The sequence below is a fragment of the Phyllobates terribilis genome, unplaced genomic scaffold (genome assembly GCF_046119375.1).
Source record: "Phyllobates terribilis strain yellow unplaced genomic scaffold, ASM4611937v1 Scaffold_3__8_contigs__length_932513732, whole genome shotgun sequence".
In the NCBI taxonomy this organism is placed as follows: domain Eukaryota; kingdom Metazoa; phylum Chordata; class Amphibia; order Anura; family Dendrobatidae; genus Phyllobates; species Phyllobates terribilis.
In genome coordinates this window covers 107,363,990-107,389,014 of record NW_027362763.1, presented here as the reverse complement: position 1 = coordinate 107,389,014, position 25,025 = coordinate 107,363,990, and the positions used below count along the sequence as shown (strand labels likewise).

At 45.3% G+C, this 25,025-nt stretch overlaps 1 protein-coding gene across 1 annotated transcript in view; it reads right to left on the bottom strand.

Annotated features, from left to right (window-relative positions):
* TNFRSF21 (TNF receptor superfamily member 21) overlaps window positions 1-24,436 on the bottom strand; it is a 68,476-nt gene extending 44,040 nt beyond the window's left edge. Inside the window, exons 1-3 of the mRNA XM_073674105.1 lie at window positions 24,135-24,436; window positions 7,342-7,954; window positions 555-986 (exon numbers count right to left, since the gene is read on the bottom strand). Of these exons, the coding sequence (XP_073530206.1) occupies window positions 555-986; window positions 7,342-7,954; window positions 24,135-24,212 (1,123 nt within the window). The 5' untranslated portion in view covers window positions 24,213-24,436. The remainder of the gene's footprint in view (window positions 1-554; window positions 987-7,341; window positions 7,955-24,134) is intronic.
* Window positions 24,437-25,025: the final 589 nt, after the last annotated feature.

The following is a 25,025-nucleotide window of genomic DNA, read 5'->3' as shown; positions in this document are numbered from 1 at the left end:
GGCGACTTATGGGATCACCAGGGATTTCTGCCATCGAGACCCCACCGCCCCGGAGAAAGGACTCTGAAGTGTCATGTTTGATTGGAGCCATGGGTTTGCCGGAGTAAGCCAATGCTCTGTTCTCAAAATCGGTGGGGGTCACAAAGGTATCTCCTGACTCAAGTAATCAGAAAGTTATGGGGGAAGTGGGTGAATCTAAACGCATACCAACAAACTCTCCTAGAAAGTACAGTAGGGTCCCGGCAAAAAGTGGAGACCTTCCAAATTTCTTGAAGAGTTTTCTGGAGACTTCCAAATTCTACCAAAAACCCAGGGGAGGAGCAGAAGGGGTGTTGAGGCGGAATGGAAGGAAAAAGGGTTCAGGATAAAAATTTCCCAACGGGACTTATCTGATCATCACTCAGATGACTCCTAGATTCCCACAAAGGGTTTTAGACAGTGCATCATCCTTGTAAACAGAAGAAAAAAACCTGAGACACTAATTCATGGGAGGGATGATACTTGATCACCAAAAACGACCACTCACAACAAGACACCATCTCCGTACTACTCACCATGCCCGTTGCAGTAGTAGATCCACTTCTCCCTGTTCTGGGTCAAAGCCGTGGACTTCTTGAAACCAGCTTTCTCCACAATGGAGCTGGGATCCTGCTTTGGTCCTTTTTTGAGCGTGCGAGAACTTTTCCTGACGCTACAAACCACGATGATGACGAGTACCAGCAGAAGAAAAAGAACAATCATCCAAGGTAAGTGCTCGTTGATGTCAAAGTGGTGAGGGACCTGTCGGGAAGGTCTATTTTTAGTGGTCTTATAAATGGTGCTCTTGAGTCCTTCACCTCCACCTCTCGATTTACCAGGATGCTCATCTGTTAGCTGTGGTTGCCTTCTGTCTGGAGTCTCCTGCGGGTGCCCCGTGCCTCGATCTTCCGTCATGTTCAAGTATTTTGTTTCATTCGTTTCAGTATCGTTGTAAACATCTGTCGGCTCTGTAAGAGGAGGAGAAAAAGAGAACATTGGAGGTGGGAATCTAGACGCCTGGCTAACATCTCAAAGACTGCACAGACATTCAACGATACCTGTTCTCGAAATCTAGAGAACATCCTTAAAGACTACACAGACGTTCAATGAGACCTATTCTCGAAATCTAGAGAACATCTCAAAGACTGCACAGACGTTCAACGAGACCTATTCTCGAAATCTAGAGAACATCTCAAAGACTGCACAGACGTTCAACGAGACCTATTCTCGAAATCTGGAGAACATCTCAAAGACTGCACAGACGTTCAACGAGACCTGTTCTCGAAATCTGGAGAAAGACCAACCTCCAAGTGACAGCTCCTTATAGAAAGCCATGTGTCCCGGCAAGGTGCTCTTACTTTAAGCAAAAAAAAAAAAAAAGGACTCGCATACAACTCTTTGTCAGACTCTTCTATGACCTCACATGTTAGTGCTGGCAGGAACTGGTGCCTTCAACCAGCTCAGCCCTCAGACAAGTGGTCACTAAACCAAACACCTTCTGCACGGAAAAGTTAGGAAACCAAACAAAAAATAAATAAAAATGAAAGGAGAGTGCGATGAAGTAGACCTTTGTGTAAGAACATGGCCGGTAAGTGAAGAATTTGGAAACCTTTCTCCGTAACTTTCCATTGTAAACATTAGCCATCCACCCGGCACAAAACTCTGCCAGAACTTCCTAATTACCTGAGCTGAATTAATGTCTAGCGGATTTAGCAATTAAACTTGACCCTAAACGCATAGATTAATTGGTTTGTTGGTTTAACCGAGAAGAAGTTTAAAGGCAAAGTCTAGGGAAAATGAACACGATGATGTCATAAATACACACTGGTGTAACACTGCCTTTGTTTTTAGGTCATCATATTCTTCATCTAGGTCACAGGAAGCTGAATAAATTGATACCTTCATATCTGTGATCTGATGTCTTATTCCAGAGAAATCCACGTTTTTTCTTAACATATAAATAAGCTGTTAAGATCTATGGGCCGGAGGTAGATCTCCCCGAGACTCTGTCTCCAGAGCATATTATAAATGAAAGGAGGTGTTACCAGTGTGAGACATGGAGATCAGGAGAGCAGACTGTCAGTAATTACATGTCTCACACTGGTAATGCCCCCTTTCATTTATAAAAGTCTCCGGAGGCAGATTCTCAGGAAGATCTATGTCCGGCCCATAGATCTTAAAAGCTAATTTACATATTAAGGAAAACGTGGATTTCTCTGGAATAAGACATCAGGATGGCTAATCAATCGAAGAGATGTGGATGCCGTCAGGCAAAAGGCAGGTTTTCAAGAGGCCACAGATTACGGTTGTGGCCCAAGGACCAGGACCTACGAATCGATTTGCACCAACCCTACAAATTAGATCTCCTCCAAAAAGAAAAAGTAACTCTCTTGCTCTAGAGCTAGTTGATCCTTTAATTAGCCATACAGTACCCTGCTTTGCACTGCTGAGGGGCAAGACCCCCGAAACAGTTGATTCCAGCATTGCTAAACTAACCTTAAATTATGTTGTAAGGCATCATAAAAGCGTCAAAAATTGGCTTATACAGCAGCTACCTCCAATAGCTGCCAAAAGAGAGACAGTCTCTATTCTTCTGGAAGAGAGCTAATTTACATACACCCGCTCACCCCCCAGGTGTACCGTTCAATCCCTATACCAGCTGGGAGTCTCAATAGAGTACCCTCCCAGAATCACATCAGTACCTGGTTTGCACTGATGAGCAGCAATAAACCCGACACAGCTGTCTACAGCTGGGCTTGTATCCTTAAAGCCCCCATACACATTAGGCTAACAATGTAAAAACAGGCAGATTTCGGTGGGATCAGATGACAGGCTCTTGTGCAAGGGGACCTCCCGGCCCTTCCCGGACAAATAAAACTTCTGATGGACGATCCTTTTTTTTTTATCTACAGTAGATAAACCGCCATCCAAGGAGTCTGACAGTGGCTCTCTCAAAGAGATTAGAAGAGCTCTCATCCGAGCCGAGCGTTCTCGGAGAGGTCGCTGACCGCTATATTGTGTATGGGGCTTTAACCGTGTTGCAAGGCTTGTTAAAGACTTTTTCTTTCTTTCTTCTGGGGGACAGCTAATTTGCATACAGGGGGAAGCAGAGAGTTGCTTTTGGAACAAGCTATTTGTTCTAAAAAGTAACCCCAAAATGGAACAGTCGGACTTTACAGCTCTCAAATTTACAGGATATGAACACCTTCGAGGGCACTTTTTATTACCTAAATGCATGTATTTTTGGCTAAAAATCATATTTGCCGATGGGTTTCATTAAAAAAGTTGGACTATTTGATGTCTGCATAAAGAGCTAACTGAGAAACCATCAGTGAGCTGAGAAACCATCACTGATGGGAGAGTTTGTAAATCTTACCTAACTTCTTTTCTGAGGTACTCTCAAGCTCATTAATGACCACAAAAGCTCAACTCAACTTTCAAAACGTTCATGAGAAAAACTAAGTACACCCTCTTTGAACTGTATAGTTTTACATATCCGGGCGTAATTAAAAAAGAAAACAACAAAAACCCATAAAAACATCTGGTCCTCAGAAGGTCTTAAAATTATTTAAATATAACATCAAATGAAAAATTACACCTAACCAGAAAAATTAAGTACACCCTCACTTCTTCTATAGGAATTAAAGGGGTAATCCAGGACTATATATTTTTATTATGGGCCAAAAAATTACCAGGTAAGTAGTTGCTAACTGAGCCAACTACCAGCCTGTTGTACGCGGCGCAGTCTCATAGCAGTCACTGACCGATCCTGCTGGCGATTCAACGACTCCAAGTCAACAGGACAGCTCTTCCTTTTCTGCACCGCTTTGTCGACGGGGCGTGACTGCTAACGTCATGCAGATTGCCAGCTGGCTCCCCGCAGATAGGCAGCAGTGAGCCGGAGGTCAATGAGAAAGATTATTCACAAGTAGTAAAAAAAAATTCAAAGCAATTGACAATCTTCCCAGGAATGGACGTCCAAGAAAATTCACTCCAAAAATCAGACAGTGCAGTGGTCATAGAAATTCCAAAAAACCCAAGAGCTACAGCTCAGACTCTAAAGGCCTCAGACAGCATGTTAAATATTCACGTTTATGACAGCACAATCAGAAAGAGACTGAACAAATATTACTTATTTATACATAGAAACTCACATAAGATTTATTCAAATAAATATACTTTTTTTTTTATCACTCACATCATTTTTCATGGGCACTGCTAATTTATATCCTGCACTATTTTTTATACTCCGTGAATGGGACGTTCTCCGATTCAGCAAATGGAGCAGCCGCCCAGAGACCAGCAATACGCGCGCTTCAGCGTTGTGTCTGATATATGCACAACTTTTACTGGTGAGTGAATAATATAAGACCAAAGTGGAGATGTTTGGCCATCATGCAAACAAATCACAAATGCCTCATACCAACTGTCAAGCATAGTGGTGGTGGGGTGACGATTTGGGCTGTTTTGCAGCCACAGGACATTGAGATGACCATGAACTTCTCTGTATATCAAAGTCTACTAGACTCAAGCGTGAGGCCATCTATCCAAAAGCTAAAACTTGTCTGAAACTGGACAATGATCCCAGGAACAGCAGCAAATCTACACCAGAATGGCTGAAAAATTAAAGCATGGTGGTGCTTTAAGTGCCAAAAGTCCAGACTTTAACCCAACATAAAAGATGTGGTGGGATCTTAAAAGGACAACGCAGATATGAGCGTCCAAAAACCTCGATGACCGTAAAGAAGAGCGGGCCAAAATTACTCCAAACATACAGAAAACCATTACTACAGGTTATTGCTGCTAAAGGTGGTTCCACAAGCTATTCATGGGATGTACTTAATTTCTCACATGCTATATCTGTGGCCAAGAGTTTGGTAAAGAAATAATTCCAGAGTGTTATAGGTCATGTGTTGATCATCTGAGGTTGTATTTACCCAATTTTAAAGGGAGTCTGTCACCAGGTAATCTGAGAGCAGCATGATGTAGAGAGAGAGAGAGAACCTGATTCCAGTGATTTGTCACTTACTGGACTGCTTGCTGTAGTTTTTATAAAATCACTGTTTTATCAGCAGGAGATTATCACTACAGGACTAGTAAACCTGCTGCCAGGTACTCAAACCCCGCCCACACCACTGATTGGCAGCTTTCTGCCTATGCACAGTGTACACCATGGTGTGGGTGGGGTTATACAGAGCTCAGCATTTAGAGCACTGCTAGATTTGTCGCAGAGAAAACTGCCATTTTTATCAAAACTGCAGCAAACAGCCCTGTAAGTGACACAATTGCTGTCCCCACGTCACGCTGCTCTCAGATGGAGTAGCAAAAACTGATGACAGATTCCCTTTAAGTCCTTCTTAGGACCAGATGTTTTTTTTTTTTTTTTTTTTTAAATGTCCTGATACATAGAACCATTGAAGGAGGGTGTACTTAGTTTTCCTTGTGACTTTATATCAGCTGAGAAGGGGTAGGAAGAAGGAAGACAAGAGTGATAAGTTGTCAATTAAATTCTGCAGTCAGAAAGACAGAGGCTGCAAAAATGACGTGTAGCCAAAAAATAAAGAACGCCTCTGAAAGGGGTCCAGAAAAATTACAAAAATTATTATTATTATTTTTTTTAAAACAGACTGTCACAGTTGCAAGTAGCTTCCATTTATGACTATGACCATCGCGTTTCGGGTCGTCAATATACATATAGATGCACAGCTAGCATCTAACTTTCTTAGTCTAAGGGTACCCAATTCTGCTCATGGGGACCCCCAACTGGCAGAGGGGCCCAAGCAATGCTCCCAGTTCTCCAGGAGGTAGAAAAATGGCCATGTAGTCCCACCAGTTGAATGTACCCATCAGAGGAGTCTTAAGAAGTTGACATTGACATATAGAGTAGATATCTCCAATTGGTGACACTAGAGAACTCATTTTGTCCTGTAGGCGACTTGCTTGGTTTCACTGGACCTTGGGGGGATGATCATACAGGCTCCTAAACTAAAAGTAAAAGGTCCTCCCGTGTCCAGCCAAAAAGAGACAAATAGAAAAATGATTAGTTCCAGCTAAGGAAAGAAAATATCCCCAAATCTCCAGGTCACCTTGATCTGCCTACGCAGATTTGTTAGAGGAGGAGTAAGCGGGAGCAAATCCCTCCCCTGCGGAACATGAGACCGGCGAATCATCCACGGAGCAGCGCAAATAGAACATTTCTGTTTCTAGAACAAGATTATAAAATAAGTTTAAGGCCGGGTTCACACGAGCGCATGAAAAAATAAAAATAAAAAAAATCGCCAAGAGTTTCATCCAATTTTTTCTCATTTCTCATCTGTGTGCAGTCTGGTTTTTTTTACGTATAATTTACAAAACCGTTTACAGTTTCCTAAGTAAAATAATTGAAATGTATCCATAAGAAAATAGATGCTGTGTTGATGTTCAGTATGGGATTCATTATTTTCTACACACCCTTAGACTGGAATGGAGGAGTCTCATCCGACACACGGAAGAATATACCGCATGCTGCGGTTTTTTTTTCACAAGCAGATTCGGTCCATGAAAACAAAAAATATATAAAAACGCTCATCTGCAGTGCACCATTGAATAATACTGCTCCAGGGCTGTCCGATTTTGTTTTTTTTTCTTTTTTTACGAACTGCGCAAGGACCAAAAATAAACTTGTGTGCACGACCCCTTATTGTGAGCGGTGAGGAGATTGTAGAAAAAGGAAGAAGAAAAAAAGAAGAGGAAATTGTAGAGGAACAATGGAGATATGGTACTAAGGAACAGGCACAGAGGGATGGGTCTAGGGAGAGAGCTATAGAGGGATTGATTTGGGGGTGGGGGGGACAAGGCCCAGGGAAACAGGTCAAGTGAAAGAATCACAGGGAATAGGTCTAGGGAAGGAGGCATAAAAGTATAAGAGTAGAAAAAGGCAAAGAGGCCCAAAGGCCTAGGCAAAGAGGCCCAAAGGCCTAGGCAAAGAGGCCCAAAGGCCGAGGCAAAGAGGCCCAAAGGCCTAGGCAAAGAGAAGAATAGGTCATAGAAAAAAGATAGAGAGATGGGAGAGTGAGGAGGTAGAACAGACTCATAGGCAAAGAGGCCCAAAGGCCAAGGCAAAGAGGCCCAAAGGCCGAGGCAAAGAGGCCCAAAGGCCGAGGCAAAGAGGCCCAAAGGCCGAGGCAAAGAGGCCCAAAGGCCGAGGCAAAGAGAAGAATAGGTCATAGAAAAAAGATAGAGAGATGGGAGAGTGAGGAGGTAGAACAGACTCAAAAACAATGTGTAGACAGTTATCGTGGTAGAATATTGAGAAAATAAAGTGAGCCGTATCACACAACTTACCATAATCAGCGGGTGTAGAATAGAAGTCTTTGGAAGGGGGGGAGGAGATAGGTCCACATATATTGTCCCGTTCATTTGTACCAGGCTTCAGGACTATCAGGCCCAGAGCTGAGCAGTTGGTCTGGGTCTTACATCTCAATGTAGTAGAAGGCACATCAGAATAAGTACCGTGAGCACATGTCTTACATTTGACATTTTCATTCTCGCTTCCCTTTTTTCTCACTCCCCATCCTACAGGGCACACGGTGTGATTGACACAGGTGCCGTTCAGGAGGTACATTGCAGATGGGCATGAGCACTCACGGTCAGACAAGGCAGAACAAGGCATTTTCATGACCATGGGCGGTTCACATGGTGGACTACAATTATGGCACCTGTCATTCCCATTCTCGTGTCTTGTGAAGGTGCCGTTCGGGCAAGGGCTACACTCTCGAAGGGCAAACTGGGTACAGTGCTTGGACACGTACGTGCCCGCTGGACATTTGTCACAGGTTACGTTTATCTTCGACACTGGATTGGTGTACAGATATTTCCCAGATGGTAGAGTTATTGACTTTTTATCAGAAAACTGCCCCGGCTCAGCTCCCGTGGGTTCAAGATGGAAAAGGAGAATCTGAAAGGACAAGAAATGAGATTATCAGGATTTTCCTTAGGTAGGAACAGCGAGAAGTTCAATAATGGACGATACGTTTCTAACTTTACAAGTAATGTGTCCATGAGAAGCATTACACAAAAGATATTGCGTGCACAGTGTTCTTTAGTTGGAGGTGTAGAACTTCTCAATGTAGAGGCTCATCTGCAAATTGCAATCACATCTATAGGTTTTTGGCCAACCCAACAGCAAATTAGATCTTAGCTTCCAATGTATCTACTGATCTAGAACAAAACCCAATATCAATCTTTCCCTACCCTAACTTTCTCTACACAGCTATCCTGATGCTTGGTTTGGCCCTCCCACGCCAAGACCCGGACGCCCAGCCCTCCCGCGCCAAGACAAGGACGCCCAGCCCTCCCGCGCCAAGATCAGGACGCCCAGCCCTCCCGCGCCAAGACCCGGACGCCCAGCCCTCCCGCGCCAAGACCCGGACGCCCAGCCCTCCCGCGCCAAGACCCGGACGCCCAGCCCTCCCGCGCCAAGACCCGGACGCCCAGCCCTCCCGCGCCAAGACCCGGACGCCCAGCCCTCCCGCGCCAAGACCCGGACGCCAAGCCCTCCCGCGACAAGACCCGGACGCCAAGCCCTCCCGCGACAAGACCCGGACGCCAAGCCCTCCCGCGACAAGACCCGGACGCCAAGCCCTCCCGCGACAAGACCCGGATGCCAAGCCCTCCCGCGACAAGACCCGGACGCCAAGCCCTCCCGCGACAAGACCCGGACGCCAAGCCCTCCCGCGACAAGACCCGGACGCCAAGCCCTCCCGCGCCAAAACCCGGACGCCAAGCCCTCCCGCGCCAAAACCCGGACGCCAGACCCGGACTCCCAGCCCTCCCGTGCCAGACCCGGACTCCCAGCCCTCCCACGCCAGACGCGGATGTCTTTTCTACCTGTAGGTACAGTAGCATCTGTCAGTAGCGTGCAGGGAAGCTTTGTTCTTTTTAGTTTCTGTTAAGTAAATGAGAATGTAATTGCCAGTAGGAGAACTGGAGAATAAATCATTAGATATGAGCTGTTTAGTTTATGATTAAGACACATGAATAACCCAAAAGATTTTCCAGAAATGCAGCGTCACGGCTTTATCTGTCGTAATTTACTATTGTTACTGGCAGCAGCAGGGATGACCTCACGGTTTAGTTACAGGAACCTTGTGAATGAGTAACTGGATGCATTCCTGCAGGATGACTAAACATGATGTGAGAATAATGAGGGAATTCTCTGTAATAAGGTCCGGAACTACCGGAAATACCAAGGAGGAAATACCAAGGATCTTCCTGGACCGAGAAGTCCCTAAAACTGTAACTTACTCCATAAAACTCATCAACATTTAATTATATAGCACCAAGTTTCAGTCGGCATTCTTCATTTATTTATATATTTTCAGACTCCATGATGCTCAGTTTCAGCCTGATCAAAGTTTCAGATTTTTCTCTTATGGGAGTGTGTCTCTCAGTAATATAGGCTGGATGTAAGATCGGTGTTTCTTATGTAGTTTGTATTCTCTGCCCTCCCTGAGACTGTGGATAGTTTCTCCCCTCTCTGCACCTCAAATCTGTGTACCACCCCTTCTCCTCTCTGCTGCTATCGCTAACATTGAGAAAGGAAGGGGAATAGCAAAAGATAAAAAAAAGGAGCCCTGATGGATCTGTAACATTTTTGCAGAGTACTCTTGCAAATTTTTCCTACGACTATTCCCAAGGAGTCCGGGCTGGAGACATATAGATTTAGATAGTATTGTTGCTCGCTCCCACAGAGTTGATTCCGCAATGCTGCAGAGGAAAGTGGGATCACATCTCACACATGGGTATGGGAGTTTCAGCAGCATGTGGGCAAACGGTCCAAATTCTGCCCCTAGTGGCAGCAAGTCTGGGTTCATTTTAAAGAGACTGTCCAGAGAACACAAGATAACTTGTTGATCGGTGGAGGTCTGACCGGTTAGTAAGTTACCACCCAAGTAAGCTCAAGCTCAAGTAAACTGTAACTGTAGGGAAATGAAATACCAAATGGCAGAATAGTGAGTGCAGCTCTGGAGTATAATACAGGATGTAACTCAGGATCAGTAATGTAATGTATGTACACAGTGACTGCACCAGCAGAATAGTGAGTGCAGATCTGGAGTATAATACAGGATGTAACTCAGGATCAGTACAGAATCAGTAATGTAATGTATGTACACAGTGACTGCACCAGCAGAATAGTGAGTGCAGCTCTGGAGTATAATACAGGATGTAACTCAGGATCAGTACAGGATCAGTAATGTAATGTATGTACACAGTGACTGCACCAGCAGAATAGTGAGTGCAGCTCTGGAGTATAATACAGGATGTAACTCAGGATCAGTACAGGATCAGTAATGTAATGTATGTACACAGTGACTGCACCAGCAGAATAGTGAGTGCAGCTCTGGAGTATAATACAGGATGTAACTCAGGATCAGTAATGTAATGTATGTACACAGTGACTACACCAGCAGAATAGTGAGTGCAGCTCTGGAGTATAATACAGGATGTAACTCAGGATCAGTAATGTAATGTATGTACACAGTGACGGCACGAGCAGAATAGTGAGTGCAGCTCTGGAGTATAATACAGGATGTAACTCAGGATCAGTAATGTATGTACACAGTGACTGCACCAGCAAAATAGGGAGTGCAGCTCTGGAGTATAATACAGGATGTAACTCAGGATCAGTACAGGATCAGTAATGTAATGTATGTACACAGTGAGTGCACCAGCAGAATAGGGAGTGCAGCTCTGGAGTATAATACAGGATGTAACTCAGGATCAGTACAGAATCAGTAATGTAATGCATGTACACAGTGACTGCACCAGCAGAATAGTGAGTGCAGCTCTGGAGTATAATACAGGATGTAACTCAGGATCAGTAATGTAATGTATGTACACAGTGACTGCACCAGCAGAATAGGGAGTGCAGCTCTGGAGTACAATACAGGATGTAACTCAGGATCAGTAATGTAATGTATGTACACAGTGACTGCACCAGCAGAATAGTGAGTGCAGCTCTGGAGTATAATACAGGATGTAACTCAGGATCAGTAATGTAATGTATGTACACAGTGACTGCACCAGCAGAATAGTGAGCGCAGCTCTGGAGTATAATACAGGATGTAACTCAGGATCAGTACAGGATCAGTAATGTAATGTATGTACACAGTGACTGCACCAGCAGAATAGTGAGTGCAGCTCTGGAGTATAATACAGGATGTAACTCAGGATCAGTACAGGATCAGTAATGTATGTACACAGTGACTGCACCAGCAGAATAGGGAGTGCAGCTCTGGAGTATAATACAGGATGTAACTCAGGATCAGTACAGGATCAGTAATTTAATGTATGTACACAGTGACTGCACCAGCAGAATAGTGAGTGCAGCTCTGGAGTATAATACAGGATGTAACTCTGGATCAGTAATGTAATGTATGTACACAGTGACTGCACCAGCAGAATAGTGAATGCAGCTCTGGAGTATAATATAGGATCAGTAATGCATTAATCAATTTATTAAACTTTTTTAATCTTAAGGCACTATTCCAGAGTCCCAGTAGGTTACAAGCTCAGAAGCAGCGATGCTTCCTAATAGATACATAATTCTATCTCCGCACTTACGGTTTCCTCAGCAGTCTCATGGCCTACGCCCCAGACTCACACAGTTCCCCATCAGGACACGCCTGACACAACCAGTCATTCAAGGTCTCCTAGTAAAGACAAGTTACAAACATAAAAGTTTTGTTTGGGGAGAGGTCAAAGCCGAGAACATATAATAGCTGCCTAAAGGCCATAAGGAGGGAAATCCCATAAACCCACCTCCCCCCGTACACCACGTCCGGTCACCAGTACAAGCACCCATGAATATCAGGAGGGGGTGGGGGCCTATAAGAATTAGAAGATTGGGGAACTGAGAGGAGACAGAGGCGAGGATGCTGAGAAATCAGAAAAATCTGCTCTACAAGTTGCCATGGAGGGAGAAGATAAACACGAGGTGCGGAGTCATAACGGGACAGTAAAGAGCGCGGCACTGTACAAGCAAATGGCTCTGAAAGTGACGCAACAGCAACAAGGGGAAAAATATGCTAAAATCTACTAGATGCCATTCATCCGCCCGAGGAAATACGGCAGCCAAAGCATCGGCTTATCACATCATTACTGCTGCCGAAAATAATCATTGTAGGCAGCACATCTCATCACGTGTACAGGAGATGTGCTGCCGAGAACATGAAAACTGGAGTGAGACCGAATCATGGCACGGACGAACGCTCCGTCCTTACACTATCTGCTTCGGCTCATCTACAAACAAACGCCCATCAGCCCAGCATTGAAAATGATCAGTTTGAAAAGAAAATTTTTTTTTGCCCCGAATAGTCTAAAAAACATCCAGAAATGTTTCAGAGCGTGTGCACGGGGCTTCCGAAAACACTATTCACAAGCATGGGGTGCAAATGTTTTGTGGATTTTGGTGCAGAATCGATCATGTGAATGGGGCCTATGTGTAGTCAGATATGATGAGAGGGGTCGTACGTCAGGAAGAATCTGACAGCCGACACTCCAATAAAGACTGCTGGGAGGAAACAGCTCAGCATCTTCTCACAGTGCAGACTGTCACCACCTCGCTCCTGCGCGGCCATCAGTCATCAGCCCGGACTCACAGTTCTGCTTACACACTGACCACAAACATCAGTGGAAATAGTCATCGGTCACTGCAAAAGTCTGGAAAAAGTGGCCCCGTCCCTACGACAATGCTTACTGGGAAAAAAAGGAGAAGACAGGGCAAAAGAGAAGACAGGGCCAAAAAAAGGAGAAGACAGGGCCAAAAAAAGGAGAAGACAGGGCCAAAAAAAGGAGAAGACAGGGCCAAAAAAAGGAGAAGACAGGGCCAAAAAAAGGAGAAGACAGGGCCAAAAAAAGGAGAAGACAGGGCCAAAAAAAGGAGAAGACAGGGCCAAAAAAAGGAGAAGACAGGGCCAAAAAAAGGAGAAGACAGGGCCAAAAAAAGGAGAAGACAGGGCCAAAAAAAGGAGAAGACAGGGCCAAAAAAAGGAGAAGACAGGGCCAAAAGAGAAGACAGGGCCAAAAGAGAAGACAGGGCAAAAAAAAAAAAAAAAAGAGAAGAGGGGGGGAGAGAAGAGAAGAGGGGGGAGAGAAGAGAAGAGGGGGGAGAGAAGAGAAGAGGGGGGGAGAGAAGAGAAGAGGGGGGAGAGAAGAGAAGAGGGGGGAGAGAAGAGAAGAGGGGGGAGAGAAGAGAAGAGGGGGGAGAGAAGAGAAGAGGGGGGAGAGAAGAGAAGAGGGGGGAGAGAAGAGAAGAGGGGGGAGGAGAAGAGAGGGGGGGGGAGGAGAAGAGAGGGGGGGAGGAGAAGAGAGGGGGGAGAGAAGAGAGGGGGGGAGAAGAGAGGGGGAAAAAAGAGAAGGGGAAAAAAAAAGAAGAAAGGGGAAAAAAGGAGAAGAGAGGGAGAAAAAAAAAGGGAAGAAAGAGAGAAAGAGAAAGAAAGAAGTTTAAAGGTTAATAAAAAGGATTGTGCAATTGTTTTTACTCCAAAAAGGCATAAAAAAGACAAATTAAACATCTTAGAATTTGTGGAAATTCAGCAAACATTCAGCCTCCATTTTGACAAATTTGGTGCAACATATGTCATCACAAAAAGAACGACGAGATTCAAAATAAAAATAAAAAATTAAAAAAAGGGGCTTAAAAACCAGGATGATGAATGGGGGCCATTTCTTAGAACATGCTTTGGTTTTATATTCCGTTCACACCCAAAGCCGCATGTAAAAAGTAATCTCAGCTTCCAAAAGCATAAACTGCTCCTCACCAACCAAGATGGTCACATTGTGTGCTCCCCTTATAACACCGTGCAGGGACCCTCCGCTCTGTACCCCTCTGTCATTGTTAGTTTTGTATCCTGTATGTGGCCCCATCTCATGTGCAGCACCGTGGAATCAATGGTCCTCTAAAAATAAATAATAATAGTGTCAGTCCTCTGTTAATCCTCCTGGAAATGTAGGAATAAATCGACACCTGTCCTTTGGGTTCAGATAATGATGCCTCTACCCGCTGACTTTTCTCAGTTTATGTTTATGGGCTTTTATTGCTGTAGATAGGGCTGATGGCCTCCTGGAGGTGGCTCGTAGCAGCAGCTTCCAGCTTGTCAAGGGTTAAACCCTAACAAGGAGCTGTAACTGTATCGCAGCCATTATCCCCCAGAAGCCGGTCACCTCATTTTTCACCCAGTCAGGGTCATCAATAATACAGGAGGCAGATAAAGCTGCAGGAGGCAATGGGTGAAAGAGCGTCATCGTGTCAGCCATCGCCCGAGCGCAGGTTTCTGCTTCTTCCCTGGAAATACTGCAGAGAGTTTCCTCAAGAAGACTGGACGAGACGAGAGGACACGGGGTGGAGGCCATCATTAGTGGCCAGGGCCACGGTCAGTACTTTGTGCAGCTGGGAGAATCATGGGGTCCCCGATATTTGTAGGTGAGGGAGTCAGAGGGGCTCCCGATCCAATGGTCTCGGATATTCCAGGATTCATCTCATCTTCACTAAATCACTCCAATAATTCATTCTTCAGGTTATTACAGTCGTGTATATATAAATGTTTTATTGTCTGATATATGTGCAATAAAGCGTGGTTTACTCTAAAGAATGGCATTTTTAGATGTATTTATTTCTTTGTAGGTGAAGGAGGATATCATTTATTACATGCATTTCTATTGACATGTGTTTTGCGGCACATTACATAAATACAGTACCGTATATAGTGACGCTTTCACATCGGCCACTAGTGGTATTCTACACGCACTGTTCTTTGAGGAAATCTACATGTTAATTAGCAGCAAAAGAGGGACTAACCATATGTTTTGTATTGAAGCATCTAAGGATTGTGTGCAATAGTGATTGACAAAAGAAGGGAAGGAGGTGAGCTGTGATATCACCTATTGTGAATGGTGGATCCTGTGTTATCTACTGTATATAGAGGTGTTATCAGTCATTGTACAGGAGGAGGAGGTGAGCTGTGACATCACCTATTGTGAATGGTGGATCCTGTGTTATCAGTTATTGTACAGGAGGAGGAGGTGAGCTGTGACATCACCTATTGTGACTGGTGGATCCTGTGTCATCTACTGTATATAGAGGTGTTATCAGTCATGGTACAGGAGGAGGAGGAGGTGAGCTGTGACATCACCTATTGTGACTGGTGGATCCTGTGTCATCTACTGTATATAGAGGTGTTATCAGTCATTGTACAGGAGGAGGAGGTGAGCTGTGACATCACCTATTGTGAATGGTGGATCCTGTGTGATCTACTGTATATAGAGGTGTTATCAGTTATTGTACAGGAGGAGGAGGTGAGCCGTGACATCACCTATTGTGATTGGTGGATCCGGTGTTATCTACTGTGTATAGAGGTGTTATTAGTCATTGTACAGGAGGAGGAGGTGAGCTGTGACATCACCTATTGTGAATGGTGGATCCTGTGTTATCAACTGTATATAGAGGTGTTATCCGTCATTGTACAGGAGGAGGAGGAGGAGGTGAGCTGTGACATCACCTATTGGGAATGGTGGATCCTGTGTTATCTACTGTATATAGAGGTGTTATCAGTCATTGTACAGGAGGAGGAGGTGAGCTGTGACATCACCTATTGTGAATGGTGGATAGAAATACAACGCTGTATTACCATATATTGTATGGACGTGATTTTAGAACGTGCTATTCCTCTGTTATTCCTCCTAGAATAGTATAAATGAATTGATAACTAGGCGTCACTTCCCTGCTCTCCAATAGCTTCGTGTTTAAACACAATTTATCATATGTTCTGTGAATATATTTGCCAGACGAATAGCAAAACGCAGAAATCTAAAACGATGACAATTTTGACCATCATTTTAGGAGATGGTAATGAACATGTAAAACCCTCTGCAGAATCCTAACCGTGGCGGAGCAGATGATCCTTGGATTTCTGTTCTTTTCGGGATTGGGCTCCGGGCGGTCGGTGGCACTGTGCTGAATTACGAGACCGTTCACATGTCTGCGGGGGACGGGTATAATTCACGTGGCAACAGACTCCATTGTCACTAAACAGGAATGTGAGACACGGGTCGCTGCAGAAGCCAAATATCACCGCGAAGAAAACAAGAGTAAAAGCCCAATACAAAGTACCGTGACTCATCCATCTCACCCGGCAGAGAGGGCACAGACTGGCACAGGCCACCCGAATACTGCAGGGACCTGCCAAAGCCACCCAGACCAGCCCGACACCAACATCCACCCACTGATCCAACACCAGCTGCTGAGACTGCAAGAAATGATGAAGGTCACGGGACCAAGCCTCCAGCAGAAGAGAACGGGAAAAGCTGGAGATCGTTCTCCTGGGAGAAAGCTGGACCCGGCTCCTTCATATGGTTTATTCACAAAGTGGTAATTCCCATCTCCATAGATGGATATCGTCAGATAGTGCTCGTAAAAACAAGCACTTTTGCAATTTACTGCTCATTAAAATTTCCATCCATTCTAGATTTATTAACACATTTCTTTTTTTTTTTCCAACTCATTGCCTAGGAGACCGACCACTGCTGCTGTCTAGAGAGTGAACACTACACTCAAGGTAGCTGGGATTAGGAGGCAACACCGATCCTGGCCAGCTTAAAAGCTCGATAGAAAAAGAGATTGCAAGCACTGAGCATGATCTGTTCTCTAACAGCGGTGGTCGGTCTCCAAGGCAACGAGCTGTAAACAAAAGGAAAAAGTGATTACATCTCAAGAACGGCTGAAAATTGTAATAATCAGTAAATTGCAAAAAATTGCTTGTTTTTACCAGCACTATCCAGCCATATCCATCTATGAACATGGATAATAACCCTTTAAAAGACATATCAAACTCTGGCCTGCAGGGAAATTATATTTGTCCCACGACCTCGGCACCGACCTTCCATTATTCTGTATGGAGGGCTACGCGGGGGCCCGTCACTCCGTATGGGGGACTACGCGGGGCCCGTCACTCCGTATGGGGGACTACGCGGGGCCCGTCACTCCGTATGGGGGACTACGCGGGGCCCGTCACTCCGTATGGAGGACTACGCGGGGGCCGTCACTCCGTATGGAGGACTACGCGGGGGCCGTCACTCCGTATGGAGGACTATGTGGGGGCCGTTACTCTGTATGGAGGACTATGTGGCGCCCATCATTCTGTATGGAGGACTATGTGGCGCCCATCATTCTGTATGGAGGACTATGTGGGGCCCATTATTCTGTATGGAGGACTATGTGGGGCCCATTATTCTGTATGGAGGACTATGTGGGGCCCATTATTCTGTATGGAGGACTATGTGGGGCCCATTATTCTGTATGGAGTTATATGTGGGGCCCATTATTCTGTATGGAGGACTATGTGGGCCCATTATTCTGTATGGAGGACTATGTGGGGCCCATCATTCTGTATGGAGGACTATGTGGGCCCCATCATTCTGTATGGAGGACTATGTGGGCCCCATTATTCTGTATGGAGGACTATGTGGGGCCCATTATTCTGTATGGAGGACTATGTGGGCCCATTATTCTGTATGGAGGACTATGTGGGGCCCATCATTCTGTATGGAGGACTATGTGGGCCCCATCATTCTGTATGGAGGACTATGTGGGACCCATTATTCTGTATGGAGGACTATGCGGGGCCCATTATACTGTATACTGGTTGTCCAAGTTTTTTACTTTGGCCCTCTCTGTACGAGTTTGACATCCCTGATTTAAAACCATCTAAATTCACAAATAACCCCCAAACCTGCTAATGGAAATGGATACGTCTGATGATGGCCACTCGGATCAGTTAGTGATTTAAAGTACTGCAACTCAAAAAGTTTCTGACCTCTGGGCCCCCCATTGACAATGATCCCCTGTATGAATGGTATTGAGCATGTGCGACCCCTGACCCCTTCACTGTAATGGAGTGGAGGTGGCACGCGCTCAGTATCACTCCATTCAGACAGGGAACTTTGGCATCGCTGAGGGGTTATCACCTATCCTATCCTGTGGCCAGGTGGGATATGCTTGGTTGCAGATTTTGTGGATCAGTCTAATTCTCCTTAAAGAGAACCAGTGACTTTTAATTAATATGTATTTTTTTTCTTCCGTCTCTGTGTTAACCCCTCTTTTCTGAATGTAAACGCAGCATTGATAACCTCGGGGGCAGGGTCTTCTTGAAAACGCCCACAGAGAAGAGCTGAGGACCACACCCAATTGGCTAATAAGACTAGATTTATATACAGAGATGAGGACGGTGTATCTCAGGAAGGGAGAGGCACAGGAAGAAATTAAAAACATCTCTAGATTCAGTAGAACACCGGATTTTACACCTTTTAAAAAAAGTTTACATATTTAAGGGACTCGACAGGTTCTCTTTACGCAGAGTGTTCCGGACATGTGAATTAGTCCTCTGCTGGAAGAACAGAAAACGATTTCATATCTGACACTTTTTGGAGATAGCGACCCTACAAGTCAATGCCCCGACCTCGTAACAGGAGCGCAGATGCACCAGTCCTTGCACCGTCCCATCCTTCATTGTCCCTTGTCACTGCAGTACAGTCCTCGCTCCATCAGACCTTCGCTTCCGCTGATCCTTCCGCCCATTATCCTCAGACAGAACGATTGAGTCAAGTTCGGAATCAATGTCAATCAGATGAACTATTTTATGAATTGCGGCTCATTGATTGCTGGAGAAACCGTCAAGATAAGAGATGTCAAGACAAGGTTGTGTGTTATGCGGCTTCAGTAAAAGCCGCTAGGAAAAAAGAATCAAGTAAAGATGTAATGGGATCAAACTGCTTTTAATTAGATTATACTCCTATATTCTGTGTCCAGGAACCCCCAGAACTATATGGACAACTATCAGCATTCACGTTCCATCAAGAAGTCTTGGCCCCATAGTGATCACTGATTCTCTCTTTTCTCCAAACTTTGCAGCATAGACTGTGACATAGTCAGCAGAGTCATCTCATTATCATTTGAGAGTGGAAAAGCTTAAGTGACCCTCCAACTCAAACCTAAAAGTGACTATACATTCCCCCTGTTTAGTCACCAGACTTGGTGCCCTATGTTCTGTTGTCGTTGCCGCTGTCTGTTTGGTGGCCTCCTTTACTACAAAAATGGCCACTTTAGAGGGATGGGAAGCACTGTAAAAAGTCTGCATCAAGCCTCCCCTGACTTTTTCCTGCCGAGGGATGGACATAACACAGTCGTCACTTGTCCATCCCAAGACGATGGAAAGGCAAGAAAAGTCTGTTTCAGACTTTTCCCCCCATGTCTCTGCAGTGACCACCATTTTGCAGTAAAGGCAAATAAGGCCACAAAGCAGACAGAGAGGCAACGACAGAGAGTACCAAGTCTGGTGATTAAATAAGGAAAATATATGGTCACATTTAAATTCCAGTTGGAGGGTCACTTTAACTTGTCCTCCCTCAATATGATAGTGAGATGACTCTGCTGATTCTGTCAAAGTCTATACTGCAAAGTGTCAAAAATATTTTTTTGTCCAGTATTCAAAAGAGTTTTTTGGATAGTAAGAGTATGGACATGTAGCTGCATTATATAAAGACCCCTTTAAGTTGATGCCTGCACCTGTCAAGGTAGTGCTAATGTCACAGCCTAATAATCGCGCCACCGTACGATGCAACGGAAACCATTCTCCTCCAGAACAGTCAGTGAAAACAAAAAAAAACATCTGGCAACGAGACCGAGCGTTTCTTTTCACGTGGAGAACACAAGAGACGATAAAAAATTACAACTGTAATGCTATAAAAATGATGACACGTTGCACACTAACCGGCCGGAAGGTTAAGGAGTCGCCTGCCGGGAGCGTCCTCCTGACAATGAGCCTCGTGCGCCTAAACTCTCAACAGAAGAGTCCTCGCCAACAACAACCACCAGCGTCCGGCGTACAAAAGCAAAATTATCAGAGAAGGTCCAGTGTGTCCACGTCTGACCCCCACCAAGCCTCTGCGGGGGTCGTGTTGAGGGTCACATCACCTTACTAGGAACATATTTTTCTTAAGTGACTGCAGGGTTGGTGCGGTCTTCAGATCCTGGACGGAGACGTTCTACATGACAGATCTGAGGATTATACACACCCACAGACTACAGGGATTAGCGTGTGTTATAGGATTACAATAAGCCATAAACAATATTCTGCGCTCTATGCAGTTTACAGACAAGAAACCTGCACAAGGGAAGGTGACCGGGACCGCCACGTGTCCTGTGCAACCGCTGCAACTGCATATCACTATCTAATGACCGGAGGAGAGCAACATGGCTGCCGCTCTGTGCCACACTGTGTCATGGGATCATTATAAGAGGCACAACCACGTCTGATCAAGATTAAATCTAATTATTCATGGAGAATTAATCTACAGAAAAGGTGCAGTCACTGTGTACATACATTACTTATCCTGTATTATACTCCAGAGCTGCACTCACTATTCTGCTGGTGCAGTCACTGTCTACATACATTACTGATCCTGAGTTACAATCCTGTATTATACTCCAGAGCTGCACTCACTATTCTGCTGGTGCAGTCACTGTGTACATACATTACATTACTGATCCTGAGTTACATCCTGTATTATACCCCAGAGCGGCACTCACTATTCTGCTGGTGCAGTCACTGTGTACATACATTACATTACTGATCCTGAGTTACATCCTGTATTATACTCCAGAGCTGCGCTCACTATTCTGCTGGTGCAGTCACTGTGTACATATATTACATTACTGATCCGGTACTGATCCTGAGTTACATCCTGCATTATACCCCAGAGCTGCACTCACTATTCTACTGGTGCAGTCACTGTGTACATATATTACATTACTGATCCTGTACTGATCCTGAGTTACATCCTGTATTATACTCCAGAGCTGCACTCACTATTCTGCTGGTGCAGTCACTGTGTACATACATTACATTACTGATCCTGAGTTACATCCTGTATTATACTCCAGAGCTGCACTCACTATTCTGCTGGTGCAGTCACTGTGTACATACATTATATTACTGATCCTGTACTGATCCTGAGTTACATCCTGTATTATACTCCAGAGCTGCACTCACTATTCTGCTGGTGCAGTCACTGTGTACATACATTACATTACTGATCCTGAGTTACATCCTGTATTATACTCCAGAGCTGCACTCACTATTCTGCTGGTGCAGTCACTGTATACATACATTACATTACTGATCCTGTACTGATCCTGAGTTACATCCTGTATTATACTCCAGAGCTGCACTCACTATTCTGCTGGTGCAGTCACTGTGTACATACATTACATTACTGATCCTGTACTGATCCTGAGTTACATCCTGTATTATACTCCAGAGCTGCACTCACTATTCTGCTGGTGCAGTCACTGTGTACATACATTACATTACTGATCCTGAGTTACATCCTGTATTATACTCCAGAGCTGCACTCACTATTCTGCTGGTGCAGTCACTGTGTACATACATTACATTATTGATCCTGTACTGATCCTGAGTTACATCCTGTATTATACTCCAGAGCTGCACTCACTATTCTGCTGGTGCAGTCACTGTATACATACATTACATTACTGATCCTGTACTGATCCTGAGTTACATCCTGTATTATACTCCAGAGCTGCACTCACTATTCTGCTGGTGCAGTCACTGTGTACATACATTACATTACTGATCCTGAGTTACATCCTGTATTATACTCCAGAGCTGCACTCACTATTCTGCTGGTGCAGTCACTGTGTACATACATTACATTATTGATCCTGTACTGATCCTGAGTTACATCCTGTATTATACTCCAGAGCTGCACTCACTATTCTGCTGGTGCAGTCACTGTGTACATACATTACATTATTGATCCTGTACTGATCCTGAGTTACATCCTGTATTATACTCCAGAGCTGCACTCACTATTCTGCTGGTGCAGTCACTGTGTACATACATTACATTATTGATCCTGTACTGATCCTGAGTTACATCCTGTATTATACTCCAGAGCTGCACTCACTATTCTGCTGGTGCAGTCACTGTGTACATACATTACATTACTGATCCTGAGTTACATCCTGTGTTATACCCCAGAGCTGCACTTACTATTCTGCTGGTGCAGTCACTGTGTACATACATTACATTACTGATCCTGTACGGATCCTGAGTTACATCCTGTATTATACTCCAGAGCTGCACTCACTATTCTGCTGGTGCAGTCACTGTGTACATACATTACATTACTGATCCTGAGTTACATCCTGTATTATACTCCAGAGCTGCACTCACTATTCTGCTGGTGCAGTCACTGTGTACATACATTACATTACTGATCCTGAGTTACATCCTGTATTATACCCCAGAGCTGCACTCACTATTCTGCTGGTGCAGTCACTGTGTACATACATTACATTACTGATCCTGAGTTACATCCTGTATTATACCCCAGAGCTGCACTCACTATTCTGCTGGTGCAGTCACTGTGTACATACATTACATTACTGATCCTGTACTGATCCTGAGTTACATCCTGTATTATACTCCAGAGCTGCACTCACTATTCTGCTGGTGCAGTCACTGTGTACATACAGTTGGCGGTTTTGCTGACCGCTCCCTCTCCCATACACAGGATTGCTCAGCTCCAGTCTTCTCTAGGACACAGCGATGGTCTCTCTCCTCTGGGGGGGCAGCTTGTCTCCCGGAGAATAAAGGGATGGGCAGTCAGAAATCCACCATGTGGGTTCCTTCCCCCCTGACATCACCGGTCTGGAGACAGTCGGCCCCATACACACACAGCCGCTCCTCCGCCCGATATCACTGACTTTCGCCTTCGGTTCTATCTGATAAAAACATTACGGTCTCCAGTAGCAACCGGAAAAATGTCCATTGCTGCCCATAGCAACCAAAACATGTTCTCATAGACTCGGTTCCCAGAGTTTGTGTTGCCCATAGCAACCAGTCACGTTAGAGCCTAAATTTATCTAAAAATAAAAGCTGGCCTCTGATTGGCCAATGTCGGCTCCCTGATTATTCACGGTCCCAGCACTGTCAGCCTCCTCTTTAGCAGAGGGATGGTCTTCTAGGGATGTACAGACACCAGCGACCACTGTATGACACCAGCCTGCAGCGCCCATCAGCCACACACAGGTCATCTAATAGGAAACCCGCAACGTGAAGAACTTGTGAGGCACCCGGAGCCTCCTACCTCAAAGCCACACGTCAGAATCTACACACACTGCTGCAGAACCTCTCGGCCGTCTCATAAAAACCTGCAGAACCTCTTGGGAGTCTCCAGACACTGCTGCAGAACCTCTTGCGAGTCTCCAGACACTGCTGCAGAATTTGAAATTCTTATTCACTGCTGCAGAAGCTGTTGGAATTTTCAAACACTGCTGCAAAACTCCCTAAAATACTCATACACTGCTGCAGAACTTCTAATAATCCCTTACACTGCTGCAGAACCTCTTGATAGTCTCAGACTGCAGCAGAAACTGCTTAAAATTGTCAAACTGCTGCAGAACCTCTTGAATTTCGCATATGCTGTTGAAAAACCTCCTTCACTGCTGCAGAACCTCTTGAAATGCTCAGCCACAGTCCTAAAACCCTTTGAATTTCTCATATGCTGTTGCAATCTTGCAGAACCCCTTTACAATCCTCCTACACTTCTGCAGAACCTCTTGACATGCTCGTGTACTGCTGAAGAACCCCTTGAAATACTCATGCACTGCTAGAGAACCTCCTCAAATTCTCAGAAACTGCTGCAGAACCTCTTGACATTCCCAGGTCTGCTGCAGAACCTTTTGGAATTCTCACACACTGCTGCAAACAGAAAGTCTAAAAATTCGTATATGCTGCTGCAGAACCTCTTGGAATACCTGTACATTGCGCAGAACATCTTACAAGCCGTGTAAACTGCTGCAGAACCTCTTTGAATAGCCATAAGTCATTCCTGCAAATTCCAATACCACAGAGCTCTGTAGGGTGAGAAGCCAACAAAGAGGTTCTGCAGCAGGAGCATCATTATCATCATCAGCTGTAGGTGCACGGCGGGATGGGGCCGGCCCTGCTGCATGGCACACAATGGAGGCGGCCGGGTGGCACCGCGGTACTTACAGCCAGGAGGCAGATGCCCGCAGCAGCAGCAGCAGATGTCCGGGTGCTGCAGCCCTTCCTGTCCCCGGTGCCCCCCATGTCCCGGGCAGTGTGGGGGTTAGCTCATGCCCCGTGCAGCTCTCAGCAGTATCCCGGCTGGGTAGAGGAATGGCCGCGCTCCGGCAGGGCAGGCTGGCCGCGGGGCAGGATGGCACAGAGACTGGCGGCCATCGCTGAGCCGGAGCTGCCGCTCACCGGCTGTAAGGGCAGCGGAGGAATGAGCCGTCAGTGACAGGCAGCGGCGAGCAGGACAGGAGCTCCGCCCATCTGCCGTGACGTCACAATGAAACTGGGGATGACCACGCCCAGGTCCGGGAGAGCGGTCACCATGAGCTCAGCGCACAGTCATCTCCATTGTCACCTGCACTGGGGAGAGGAGCTGCCCCACTCAGCACCGGAGATCGTCCGCACTCCACATGCCATGGAAATCCCCTTTAAAAAAATATAATATTAAATGGCATTGTAAAATGAAGTGATCACACAACACAAGCAGGTGTATAACCTACAGGATCAGCACTGTGATAGACCAAGGGGGTGTAAGGGCATGTACTCACAGGGGGTGACAGAGCAAGGGATGGAGATGCAAAAAGAGTCATATAGGTCACACACACACATATATATATATATATATATATATATATATATATATATATATATATATACACACATACACATCAGCCAGAATTTACTAATTGTGGTGTGAGGGGCAAGCAAGTGGTCCTGGCCGTTGTCGTGTAGCACTCGGCACGTGCCCCAGGAGCGGCTCCTGACAGCTCATTTCAGAAAACTCTCTGCCTCATTAGAAATTAATCAGAAACATTTAACTGATGGTTAATGGCTGCCAGAGGCGTG